General features: G+C 42.0%; 1 protein-coding gene across 1 annotated transcript; it reads left to right on the forward strand.

Annotated features, from left to right (window-relative positions):
• Positions 1-4783: 4783 nt before the first annotated feature.
• Positions 4784-6943, forward strand: gas1a (growth arrest-specific 1a). The gene has a single exon (XM_069683264.1). The coding sequence runs from the start codon at positions 5344-5346 to the stop codon at positions 6136-6138; it is 795 nt and encodes a 264-aa protein (XP_069539365.1). The 5' UTR covers positions 4784-5343; the 3' UTR covers positions 6139-6943.
• Positions 6944-13534: the final 6591 nt, after the last annotated feature.

Here is a 13534-nt window from a genome sequence, read left to right on the forward strand (position 1 = left end):
ACTGTGGTCCTTCTCTCAGGAACGAGCTGCCTGTGACCTGAGGTCCATCACAACTGTGTCTACTTTTCAAACTAAACTCTAAAACTACATCTATTCTCCCAAGCGTACAAATAGTTCCTCTCGCTGTGTGTGTGTGTGTGTGTGTGTACATGTGATCACTGGTTGTACGTGCATGTTTGTTATCAAGGTTTTCATTTTATTGTCTTTCTGCTTTTTGGTGTTTGATTGCTGTGTGGTGTGTCTGACGTACGTTTGATGAATGCTTTATTGAGTTGATTTTTATATCTTCTTCATGATTGTGGGAGCGATGGTTACATTTTTGTAGTCCTATGTTTTGAGCTTACCTGTAATGAAATGTGCTTTATAAATATAACTCCTGCTTGCAATACTTGGGTTCTTTTATTTTATTTCAGTCAACTTTACTTGTATGTTTGATTTTCATCACCAAACATACCAGAACCATGAAAGCGCTCCGCGTTCTGACATCAGTGGGGGATGCTTTTAATATCATTATGTTTGTCCCTTAATTGGGCCGTTGCGGGCAGATCTGGGCTTTAATTGAGCCCTCAAAGTAACGACACCCAGCTCTCGGTGCGGCACATCTGGTGTGAGCGTACAGCTGTTGGCAAAGACAAAATTTTTGGATCATTTGATCAGCTTTTTTTCCGTCTGTGTGTGTTTAGGATTAAAGGTTCTCTGTGTAGCTGAAGAGTTTTTAACGACTTATTTTCTCCTAGAAGTCTTCAGTTAAATCGCTTTTATTTTATGCGAACGGTTATAGACTATGAAGGCTAAACTGATGCTTTGTACACACTAATAAAAAACGATCAATGAATGAATTCTTCACTTAAATGGTCTGTTTCATGTTACAGTTCTAAAACAATGAAGACGCTGGTGTTTGGAATCTTTTGTGGACGCTCTCTCAGTGTTTCTGCTCTCTGTGTTTCTGCTCTCTGTGTTTCTGCTCTCAGTGCTCGAGGGGAAGCAGCAGAAGGTCTCCTGAGGTATCTGGTTCCCCGTATCCATCATTCTCGACGAGTTGGGACCTTGGAGTAGCGCCAGCAGCGTCTGTGCTAGCCAGCCGTAACTGACATTGAGTGCATTGTTTGCAGCGGGAAGCTCACGGCTGTGGCCTAAAGGTACATTCCTGAGATCAGAATGCTGTTTGAAACACAAACAGCCTTTGTGCCCTCGCTGCTCTCCTTCCCTGACTCCCTCATCCACATCAAGCCTCCAGAGCTAAACTGCCTCCTCTCGCTCATGTGTCAACATGTGGGCTATCATTTTACTCACACACTCACACAAACGCACACACACTCACACTTGTGTCATTTTGATGATGAGGTCCAGGCAGATATCTAATCTCTCGGAAAGAAGCTGTCAAGTCGAAGCTTTTTCTAAAACAAACTTAGCGTTCAGGTTTGTGTTTGACCTTTTTGATGGTCAGAGAAAACTTTTACATTCAGAGCTGCTTAAGAAAATCTGCAGGTTTTAAAATATATTTTATTTATGATATTAATTAATAAATATTTTTTGTTTTGAGGTGACAGATGGGACGATTTGAACCAGCAAACGCCTGCAAAACATAAGCTCTGCTTGTCTGCAGGAATAACAACATATAAACGAGTAGTTCTGATACAACTGATGTAATAATTAAAGATTAGCAGAAAACATTGGCCGGAATCATTTTTATAATTATTTAAAACATTAAATACTTCCAGACAATTAAGGGTTCAGCTTCTCAAAGTTTTTCTTTGGTAAAGTTTGGGCAGTTGGTCAGACAAAACAAGACATTTGAATAATTCAACTTCCTCTTTAGTGAACTTTTTATTGAATTGATAAGTTGTAGTTTATATACTATATACAGTATATTTTGTATAGTTTGATATGATATATAGTGGTTGAGCTCTTCCCAGTCAGTACCAGTCAACATGCACAAACCCTCCTCCAAACTAAGACCCTGGAAAATTCTGTTTCATAACTGACAACATGTTGAAGACTCAACTGCAGAATAACGTCCGGATCAAATTTGCAATGCCATGTTAAATCACTTTGTTTTTTCCTTCGGATTATTTACAGTTGAAATGCAAACAGTTAAAAACACAAGGCCAAATCATCGTGTCAATCCTGCTTTACTTAATTTCCTATAAAAATGATACATTCTATGCATTTATATGCAACATATTGCTTAAAATTCAGATTTTGATTCTTATTATTCAGAATTTAAGACCAGCTCCGGTCATGTTTTAAGACTTATAAAATGCTCTGCTTGAAATAATAAATTGTGTCTGATATGTTTTTCTGCAAAATACCTTACCCTGTAAAAATCCTCCCAAGGCATCTCCTCCTTCTCCCTCATTAAAAATTAATGAATCTGCATAGGCCCCGCCCACTATGCAAATTTTCAACCGCCCCCTCCGTCACGAAAACAAAACACGTCTCTGCCATCGTTTAGTGGCAACTTGTTGAAACTTAGTGAGCTTGAAATGTAGTAATTAGTAGTAGTAACGTTAACGTTAGTAGTCAGTAGTGAGTTTGCAGACATTACGATGACGGTTACAGCTGGCTCACACATCGCCAAAGTGGTTACCATAGGTTGCACATAATGATATGCATATCGTAACCCCGTCCATTAACGGGATTGGCTCCTTCGGTTTGTGACGTCTCAAACCTGCCAATCTGAAAACGTGTTGTTCAGCCTGTCCTTGGTACACTGCAGTTTAAAAGCAGACAGGCCCAGCCATGGAGATGACTGCTGATGTTGTCCCTGATATGTCTTGTAGCACATGAAGAACACCACATGGAGATGTTTACAAGGCTAAACACTTGATGTTCACTGGAGGAGGTCTTTGAGGAACCATAGACAAACACTCTTCTGATTTCCTCTTTTTGCAGAATTACACAACAGTTAGGAAGGAAGCAGAGGTTTGGTAATTTGCCATAATTAACCATCCTGCATTGCTGTGTCAAGATATCATGATTGACATGCAACATCTTGACACCTGTTTCAGACCGCTAAGCTGTAAAACACATCTGTCAATGATGCAAACGCAGCAGGTTGTGGAAAAGATTCTTGAATTCTCTGTCTGTGTTGTTCTTTGACCAAATTCCTGCAGGTTTAGCCGACACTAACGACTCCTGTGGGCAGGATTAATATCCCGTCACATGTTAAGACAAAACAGTGCAGAGAGAAAGTGCCAGCGCTCTGATTCACCAGCTTAACATTTGACAGCCGATGATGAAGTGCAATAATAAGAGGGACGTTAGCCTTAATGAGCGATTCTATTAAATGATGATCATGGAGGGCCCTCTTACCCTCTCATAGCACGATTAATTTGTGCTCAACTGCTCTGCTGAGGAAGAGTTAACAGGACGAGGATGGTCTTATTATCAGTGAGGATGCTGCTCACATCATTAGCACTGCAGGCGTGAGGCTGATGAGTTCAATGTATTACTGTACAGCTGTCACAGTGTCATCAGTTGTCTGCAAGATATTACTGTATTAAATGTGTCTGATTATTTGTGTGTCGTGTTAATCAACACTATGGATTTTTTATAGGCTATTAACGGACAGCTAACTGCAGACGCTTTAAGAAGCACTTCAGAAGTAAGAAGTGTAACTGTTAGTAAAATGACCTCAGCAAAATGTGTCAAAAGCCAATTTAATACACCTGCTGTTTCTTTTATTATCAGTCAGTATAATGTAGAAGTAGATACGGTATTTTATGCATTATTATAAATTAAATGATATGAACCCGAGTGATCACAACTTATATGGACAAAGATAAGATAATCTTTATTAACTTGTTACAACAGCTCAGAAAACTGTGATAAATAGTATATACAAACAATAATAGTACAACAGTAACATTAACAACAAGACATAAAGAAGAAGTCATCCAGCCATCCATTATACCACTGATCCTGTTCAGGGGGGCTGGAGCCAATCCTGGCTGTATTGGGCGAGAGGCGAGGTTACACCTGGACTGATCACCAGTCACAATCACAGGGCTGACACACAGAGACAGGCACTCTTTCACGCTCACGCTCAGACCTACGGGCAACTTAGAGTCGCCAATGAACCTAACCAGCATGTCTTTGGACTGTAAGCGGAAGCCGGAGCACCCGGAGGGAACCCACGCATGCACAGGGAGAACATGCAGGCCTCTGCAGCCCTCCTATTGTCTTATACAGTATATTTTATTACATGATCATAGATTTTGAGGCAAAATAAGAAATAATATTAGACATATAATGGATAAAATATATTTCTCAGACAAAAACAGGAAGTGCTTTTCCTTCTACAACATCTAGTCTTTAACCTTCCTGCAAATTGAAAAACAGCTTTTTATGCAATAAATAAAGTCTTAGATGAGAAGGTGAGGTTTGGCATCTCAGCCACTCAAAACAAAAAACAATAGCTTTTCTTATCCTACATGCAAAAATGCAAAATAGTCATTAGATGTGTGTGGTCACACTTTATATGAATTTTAATGACGTTTTTCCTCTAAACATACAATCTAATTTTACCACTTCTGCACACATACACGGTTTTAAGGTCAGTCCTCAGATAATAACTGAAGAGCACTGCTTTCTTCACTGAATCCACACTCTTCATCCCACCTCACCTTGTGTTTCCCAAGCCCATCTTCCTCCCACCCTGAACTCCCGCCCCTCACTACGTAAAACCCACAACAAGTGGCCAACCAATGAGATCACCTCTGTGATGAGTGGAGAGGGGGCTGAGGAACAGAAAGACAAATGCTCAAAGGGGAGAGAGTAGAGGACCACTTTGCGACCCACAAGGGTTGTTGTTTTTCTCCATGCACTGTTTGTTTGCACTCCCGTGCGCACAAGGACTGCTAAAGGATCACGCGCAGTTCAGCGAAGGGCTCTCGGGACTTCTCCGGCTTCTCTTTTCGGTGGAGATCCGCTAACAGAGAGGACGAAAGACGGATCCGCTGAGCTGGAGGCAGTTTGTTGCAAGAACTGAGATTTGCTGCGATGGAATGAGACGCTGCAGAAACTCTCCTAAACTTGTGGAGAACTTTTCTTTTGGCGTCTCTTCTACTCCTGTGAGTTCCTATTTTCATTTTCGGCATAATCATGTATGGATAGCGGGATATTCGTGGAAGAATCCGGCTCAAATGGATCAGCGCTGACGGGTTTATGGAGCCGGGATTACACAGCGCAGTGCCAGCCTGTTGAACGCCCACACACGGGCCTATCACACACCATCTGCCCTGGAATAAATAAGACTCTCCAGTGAAGATCCATGGAAGTAGAGTAGAAGTTTCACATATGACACTGCTCTGAGTTTTTCCTTTTCTTGCAGCCAGAACAATGGCAAGCTCTGGCGCACTGGCACAGAGCGTCTGCAGATCCGTCTGGCCTCTTGTAAGTGTACTTTTGTTTTTAGGCTACTTCTCCGTGGCCTCGCCGTCCCACGGTCGGCGGCTGATATGCTGGCAAGCCATCATGAACTGCCAAGCCGAACCCGACTGCAATTACGCGTACGAACACTACACGCGCGCATGTGGCCCCGTGCTGACCGGCGACAGGAGGAAGTGCCCGAGCCACTGCATCTCCTCGCTCGTGCAGCTCAATCTGACCAAAAGCGGGCCGGCTCTGGAGGACTGCAGCTGCGCCCACGACACGGTGTGCACGAGCACCAAGCGGGCTATTGAGCCGTGCCTGCCCAGGACTACCAGCACGGGCTGCACGGAGGCTCGGCGGCAGTGCGAGAGGGACCAGCAGTGCAACTCCGCCATGCGCGATTATCTGACCCACTGCGGGAAACTTTTCAGCGGGGCGATCTGCACCAACGCCTGCCGGAATGTGATCGCCAATATGCGTAAAATCCCCAAAGGTCAGCAGCTGGACACTTGCATGTGTGATGGCACGGAGAGGGCGATCTGTGAGTTTGTTAAGAACAGCATGAAGGCGCTGTGCTTCGACTCTCCGGTGAGAGAAGAGGGCAGCGGGGCCATCACAGACTACGGCCCTGATCCAGATTACGAGTACGACCCCTCGGATCCGGACTATCCAGAGGAGCCGGAGAGCGGAGCCTCTGTCTCTGCAGCCCACTGTGTTTTGACCCTGTTGGCATCCATTTTGGCTCTATTGCCCCTCATTTAGTCCCCGGGTTCATAATCTGCCCTGACTATTGTCCGGATAAAAGGCAATCTAAACTTTTGTCACTCATTGACCTGCTTCCTTTGAGAAAGTTCAGAGCCTCAGAGACTAAAGGAAAGCGTGTTTGGGGGGGTTTGAACACAGACTTAAAGACGCTGAAGGATATCAAATCAGGATATTTTCTATGCAAATGAGAGCAGAGATATCTTTCTGAAGGTGCCTGAGCTACAGGCTGCTTCTCTTATCAAACCACAACACTTCACGGCTCTCCACACGCTTTGCTTATGTGATAAGCTAAATTAGATAGTCTCCTTTTTCTCAGTCACAGACTCTGATAGTAAAGCTGTCATGACAGAGACTACAATGCAACCTTTAATCAGTATATGCTGTGCACTGCCAACCCTTTTTTAAAAGATATGGACTATTTTTATATGACACTGTTGCCACCTGGCACCAGGCTTTCTGATTTACAAGTATTTAATGCTGGAATCTATGAGCTTGTAAATAGACGAGGAGTTAAAGTGAACCAGTAATTTATTACATGCCTCCTAGTTACATCCAAATGTTCATCATGTGAATAAAAGACTGAATTCCAGCTTTAAAGGGAACTTATGTTGACTGTAATCTCTTCAAAGATACTGTGCATTGTATATATGTGTATATAGCCTATATAGATTTTTTCAGAGAATCCTCTATGTTCGAGGCTATGAGATGATTTATTCACTGTGTATAGCCTAGAGAAAGAAATGTCTAAATCCACTGTATGATTGCCTTATTGATATACTTTTATAGAAGGCATAAAGGAAACTTGAAGATATCATTCCTGACTGTGACTTATTTGTTGATTTCACTTCTTTAGGTTGCGCCCTAATTCAGATGGAAAGTTTTATAATTTGGAAAAGTTTTTATAACCCATTTTTGTTGCTCGGTAATTTGTTCTTAAAAGCTAAAGTGCAGAATAAATGTTGGGTCACTTATCACAAGCTTAGTCAGTGCTTCATGAGCAAAAAAAGGGACCGTTTATCCTCTTTTAAATGACGTGTTGCGTGTTGCTGATGTGTAATTCAGTTAGGTAACAAAATGTTAAATTTGATAAGTGTGGGAATTTTAATTTTACACAGTTTTGCTTCTAAAAATACCTTTTAAAACCTAGCATGATATTTAGGGTCAGACGTCCTTTAAAAAAGCCACGTTACGTTTAATGTGCTACATGTCGGCCATGCTGCTTAGTTTGCTTTTATTACCAGTTTTTCTCAGTATATTACAAATTGTGTATAAAACCTGTTGCATCCCTGATTTACAGGAACATTGATTTTACATTGCAGTGTGTGTGTGTGTGTGTGTGAGAGAGAGGCATTTTTATTTAATTACTTAAAGGGCACTCGTCCCGTAAAGAGCCCCTCCTGGTCTGAGGATACAGCTGTGTAACAAACGTATGAAGTTAAACTCTCCTGTCTCTGTAACCACAGTATGCTATACACACACACACGCTCATTTAAAATGCAGGCCAGCTTCCACTGTTGACGGATAGCCTAATGACCTGCTATGTCTTGATTTAGCCGGCTGTTGTCAAAAGCAACTGGCACCATAAATCAACAAAACAACCCCCCTACCCCCATCCTACTCCACCCCACAACCCCCAAAAACCTCTGCACTCTGGCGTCACAGCTTACAGTGAAAGACTGTTAAAGACAAACTTTAGTTTTTTATTGTCTTAAAAAAATAATTTGAGTCATTTATAGATTTTTACTGTTTGTCAATAGAAAATAATATACAAGAAATGTTTATAAATATTACAGATGTAAACATTTTTGGGACAGTAGCTTTAATGTTGTTTTTATTCACAGGCCTGTACATGATATATTTAAGTCCTGTGGATGTTGTTTAAATATATTTTGGATCATCCCTTTAATTATCTGGAATTATAAGAATAATTTTTGTTTTATTTAAAAAAAAATGTGTTTATTATTTTCAGTTGAGAAACAGTCAAATACAGTTAAAAACAAATACATTAGAGTGTGGGGACACGGGCCCTCCAGTGATTTAAGAAGGGATTATGCGTGCTGTTATGAATACATATTTCATGAGATATTGCAGATCATGCCAGCCCTCTCTTTGCTCGTCTTCAAGGAGCTTTAAATCAATGATTGGCTGCAAAATGTTTTATCAGAGGGGGGACAAGGGCCCTCCAGCTGAATGGATGGAGGAGAAGTCGAGTGGCATCTTTGTCATGGAAATGTTAAGCACATAATAGTTGGGTAGCACAATAGGGAGGCACTTCATTCTTTCAGGCTGGCTTGACACCTCTGGAGAGCCGAGCGGCGGGGAAGCATGTGGGAACGATCTGCTGCTGCTCGGGTCTCAAGCCTCCACTGCAAGAGGAGAGGAAGAAAACACATGAGGGTGGAGAGAGAGGTTTCACACAAAACTTTTTTGACTTATATTTTCTACAGAAATGTGTTTAATCCAGCACTTTTTTTTTGCTTTAAAAAAATAACCCTGACACAAAAGTCACATTTATTTCCTCATGTTTTAACATCTTAAAAAAATACAGTAAGAAGTCACAATCTTCTAATTCTCTATTCTGAAATAGTCATTTATTTTCCAAAATAAAAGCCCTTGTCAGTTTCTTGCAGTGTGGGTATGCAGTTCGCCGTGCATGAAGTTTTAAAGCAGGAGAAAAGCTCTGCAGCCCCGCCGGCCCTCCTCCCCTCCCTCCCTCTCTCCTCCTCCTCCTCGTCTTTCTTTTGCCTCTCACATTTGTTCAGGCAGTTTCAGCACTTAGAAAAGGCGCAGCGTGCGTTGATTAGGCTATAATAATGCACCTTGTGTGAATGGATGAATGAGGTGCAAAAAAAATCTCACAGAACTGGTGTGCTTGTCATAAAAATGGAAATGAGTGCCTCAATACTTTTGATGGAATTTTTAAGTTTTCAAAAAATACATGTAATGTTTCTTTTATTTTGGTAGGACTTAAGTCAAATTAAATACAGGAAGTAGCTGCAAAAAGAGCTTTTTGACAACATGCTGCTGTTAAAATGCCTTGCTGTCTTCCTCCACATACTCAGAGACGTGTGTGTGTGTGTGTGTGTGTGTGTGTGTGCGTGAGGGGGTGGTTCTGGGTTTAATTTACAAACTGTGGCTGTTTGCGTTCCAGCTCTTTGAGCGTGTGTAAGGTATCTCTGCCATCGACTTTGCTTCAGTGAGCTCAGTTCACTTCCAAGCTCTGTTTCTTTGGCCTCCCGAACAAAACGGCCCACACTTCACCCCATGCAGATCACTTCACCCCGTCACCCCATGCATATCACAGCACAATGTTTACAAAGGTGCAGCTCTCCCTGCCACTCACGCTGGAGGTTTGAAGCTCTGTGTAGGCCGCTTGTAAAGAGATCAATGATAATCCTGACAGTGTTATTTTTTACAATGTTACCTTTCCTTTCTTCTTGTTTCCTTTCTTCCTCTACCTCAACAAAAACATAAATAAGTCAGCGTAAGTTGACCTTTACATTACTCTTAGGGGTATTTGACAACATGGAATCTTTGACCTTAGCCCTACTTTTCCTCGCACTGTTTTCACTTAAGTCTTGGCACCAGTCGGGGTTGTGTTTTTTCATGCAGAGGTAAATGGAAAATCTATATGGAACCCATTCAGCTGGAACTTTTACTTAAAAAAATCCTCAGTAAAAACTTTGAAATGCATCCATGTTTCAGCGGTTCTCGTGGGACTATGAGGCCTGAAAATATATGTTGTTGTGATTTGAGTCTCCATAAACAAGGCATATAAGGTCTTTTAAGATGCTGAGTGTGACATATCTGCAGGAATATCACGCATTAACTTCATGTGTTCAGTTTAAAACTATATTCCTAATATTCCACCTCCTCCGGCCTCCTCCCTCCCGATGTGCGCTGACCATATTTCTCACAGGCATTCTGTTTTGGCCCGGGCTCCATGCGAGCTTGTGCAGAAAGTGATGTAGAAATGGTCGGACAGTTGGAATGGCTGAGACGGAGGAGGAGGCACTGAGATGGAAAGTTCATTTGAAAGGATTTGGAAATAATCCCCTAAAGTTACCACAGGGTTCTGGATGGAATGGGCTCCACCTCGACTCCCCTCTGTGCTGCTGCCATAGCTTATAGGCGCACATTTGTTAAAAGGTAGTTATAAAAGAGGAGTGTTGCTGGTAGGTTGTGCACCTGGAATGTGTTTAAGTTATTGAAGTTCTCCAGATGATGCTCGTCCTTACTCAGGGATCGCTTTCTGAACTAAAGCCACGCCAAGAAGACGCCAGTGACACGGCGAAGCAAAGATCATTGATTCTGCGTCTCTCATTAGCTGCTCGGCCGATGCCAGGAGACTTTCGAGAGACTCTTGTTGTTTTTCTCCCTCCTATTTCAGCTGCCACTTTGATTTCATCATGCAAGACCTCTGCTGAGTTCACAACCCTTTGAAATGAGAAAAAGGCCTGTAATCCAGTTACTCAAGCCGCGGCCCGACTCCTCGGGTCCTGAGAGAAAACCTGCGGCACTAATCCCACTGTCACCCAGAGAGCGCTCTGCTACCTGACTGTTTGTGGCAGCCATTTGATATATTCGCTGTTTAAAATGTTGCTGCTCAGCGTCTCACAAAGGGGGTCACAAATTGTTGCATACTGGTTTTGTTGGTTGTAAAAAATCAAGAAGACTATGCAAAGAAAATCTTAAAACCGAAGTAGTTCAGCTGCAGAAGAAAAGACAAGCACTGGTTTACACGGGAAAGAGGCTGCAAATACCATTTCCTCATGTTTTTTGTACGGATGTAAAAAAAGAACTAACGCAATTCTTCTCCTCTATACTATAAATGCAGAGTACTGTATCCATCATCAGATAGACGTATTGATGCCTTATTACACACTGAATTGACTCAAATTTGTGTTCCATGCTAAACATCAGAAACAGCTCCCTAATGTGTTGATCAATGAGTCTGTAGTACATGTAAAATTCTAAGATTCTCCAGCTGGAATATTTTGACCTGGATTGCATTGACAGAAGGAAACAACACGCCTGTTAGATATGTGAACATGTGTGTTGTGTGTGAAGTGTTGTTGCTACAGTGATTGCACTATTTTATAACTGGGGCCATGAGATCTGAATGGCGGCTCGTGTGGTCGTGCAGGCGAGACATTTATGCAACATCAGTGACATGTTAGAAGGAGGTCAATCTGTCTCTGAGAAACATTTGCTTAAGATAAAACTTTCTCGATTAATGTGGAGGTACTGGCTCGTTGTGTAGACTAAGAAATGAACAGATAGGTAATGGACATGAGGTCAAACAATATGTGTGTAAATAAAGCTACAAAATATGCAACTATGCAATCTCATGTGTGAAACTAGAGTGTGTGTATCATCTTACAAAATACTTTTGAATGAATGGAAACTATAAGGAAACACTGTCCCACTCAAGCATCTAAGCTGCTGTTATTTTGTTTCCCTCACAGTGTTTACATTTTGGAAATGACATGAATCCAAGCAGCAACCTCCGGTCTGGAGTCTTTGCTCCGGCTTTTCGGTGAGTTAATTTCTAATATTGCAATGATACATTTGCAGTTAGCTGCAGGTATACTGCACCGGCCTGTTCAGTGTTTATCATGCAACAATTCCGGTAAAAAGGAGTCGGGAGATCACGGCGGACTGTAGTGATGAGAAGGTTATTTAAAGTTTCCTGCTATGTGTTCAATCTCTGCCACTCTCACTCCTTCTATAGTCTGATAAATAAACACCTGCAGTCAGTAACCACAAACAGAATCTCCTCTGTGGGAAACACAGAGTTAAACTAGCTCATTCACAACGTTTAGCTTTGATACCCCTCGCTCCTCTGCAGCTCCACCCTCTCATCCATATATGGTCGCATCTGGCTCCAGAAAACCAACATGGCGGCGGCCATATTCCGAACATGAAGCTTCATTTATGCAGTTGAGAAACCAATGGTTGATGTCACAGTGGCTACGTCCATTACTTGTTCAGTCATGCATGAATCACTTTGGGCATTCTCTGAGCATTGAGAAAGAAAATGAAACTAAAATATGAAACACTCCCACCAGCCCAGTGTCGTACCAATAGAGGAGGTTGTCTGCATTAGTTTATGTTTAAGTGACAAACACTCTAGTAGCTGTAATTGGCCTAATTATGTCAGCAGCAAAGGAGGAAGTTAGATGCTCTTATCATAGGATGTCACGTAGTACACGTAGAGAGGAGTTTACGGTTGAAGGATGGGTCAGCCAAATATCCAAGGTCAAGTTCTAGCCCTCAGGCGACAATCCTAGTTGTTCAGGAGATACCAATGTTTACTGATGGTATCTGCATGTGTGTTTTAATACTACAGGTCCAAGATTCATGGAGGCAAGAGATGCTCATTGAGTAGCTATTTTGTCAGAAAAACAAAAGAGGGACAACTTGTTCATTTGTTTACAGTACAAACAAACTCAGGTCATGGGTAAGCATCTTGGCAAGTTGAATCCTGGGCAGCTTGGTCAGGCTTCACAGCGGACATGGGCAAATTCTAACCTTGAGTAGTATAAAAAAGTTTCATGATTATAACTTTAATATAAGGTACAGCTGCTTGTTTTCTATTGGCAGCCAGCCAATGGTGCCTTTTAACCATTCATTGTTCTTCATAGCCAAATCCTTATTGTAACTATGACGACAAGTCTCCCCTTACCTTAAAGGATTTATTTCAGCCCAACTTTTAAACTGACACAAGTTGTTTTTGTGCCAAATCCGACCAAAATTTAACCAAAGGGTTGTCCGGTCATGAAACCGATTTATTTTACGATTTGTAGTTTTTTTGGAAGGAACATCCTGCCATCTGGGGGGCCAAAAGTCAGACAATGCTTCTCTGTGTTGCTCTAGCAGGCATGGAAAAACAACAAATATTATTTATTTTGCAGGATTTCTTTGTTTAACAATTTAATTGTTATAATAAACAACTCTTTTTGACTTGATTTGACGTGATTATTGGCTCATTCTGACTGAAAAAACTGGAAACAACTCAAAGTTTTCCTTCTGGCAAACATGGTTCTAAGAAACATGAAGTAGTTGTTTCAGTAAATGTTTGCGTTCAAACAGCTGAATGGTTAGAGGGATAGAATGAATTATTGTCCTTTAATTGAACACTTTATCTTGCTCCATCCGCCCGGTTTGAGTGAAGCTGCACCCTCCGTCAGCCTGCAACAGCCAGCGGGTCCAGCTGCTCTGCGGGCTCGGGGGGACATTCCCAGCATGTTCACACATCACTGGAGGAGCCGGAGTGTTTGCCTTTCACTTTGACCACAACACAAACAACCTCACCCACAAATAAACAAAACACGAGGCAGGGGCCACGAGTGCAGCAGGACTCGGTCCAAGAGGCGCTGAGACAACGAGT

This window comes from Semicossyphus pulcher, unplaced genomic scaffold (assembly GCF_022749685.1).
Source record: "Semicossyphus pulcher isolate SPU_LCO1_2020_fin unplaced genomic scaffold, fSemPul1.0.p SCAF_6, whole genome shotgun sequence".
NCBI lineage: Eukaryota > Metazoa > Chordata > Actinopteri > Labriformes > Labridae > Semicossyphus > Semicossyphus pulcher.

Excerpts from the sequence above, each read along its gene's own strand:
- gas1a (XM_069683264.1), top strand. The coding sequence starts at position 5,344 with ATGGCAAGCTCTGGCGCACTGGCACAGAGCGTCTGCAGATCCGTCTGG.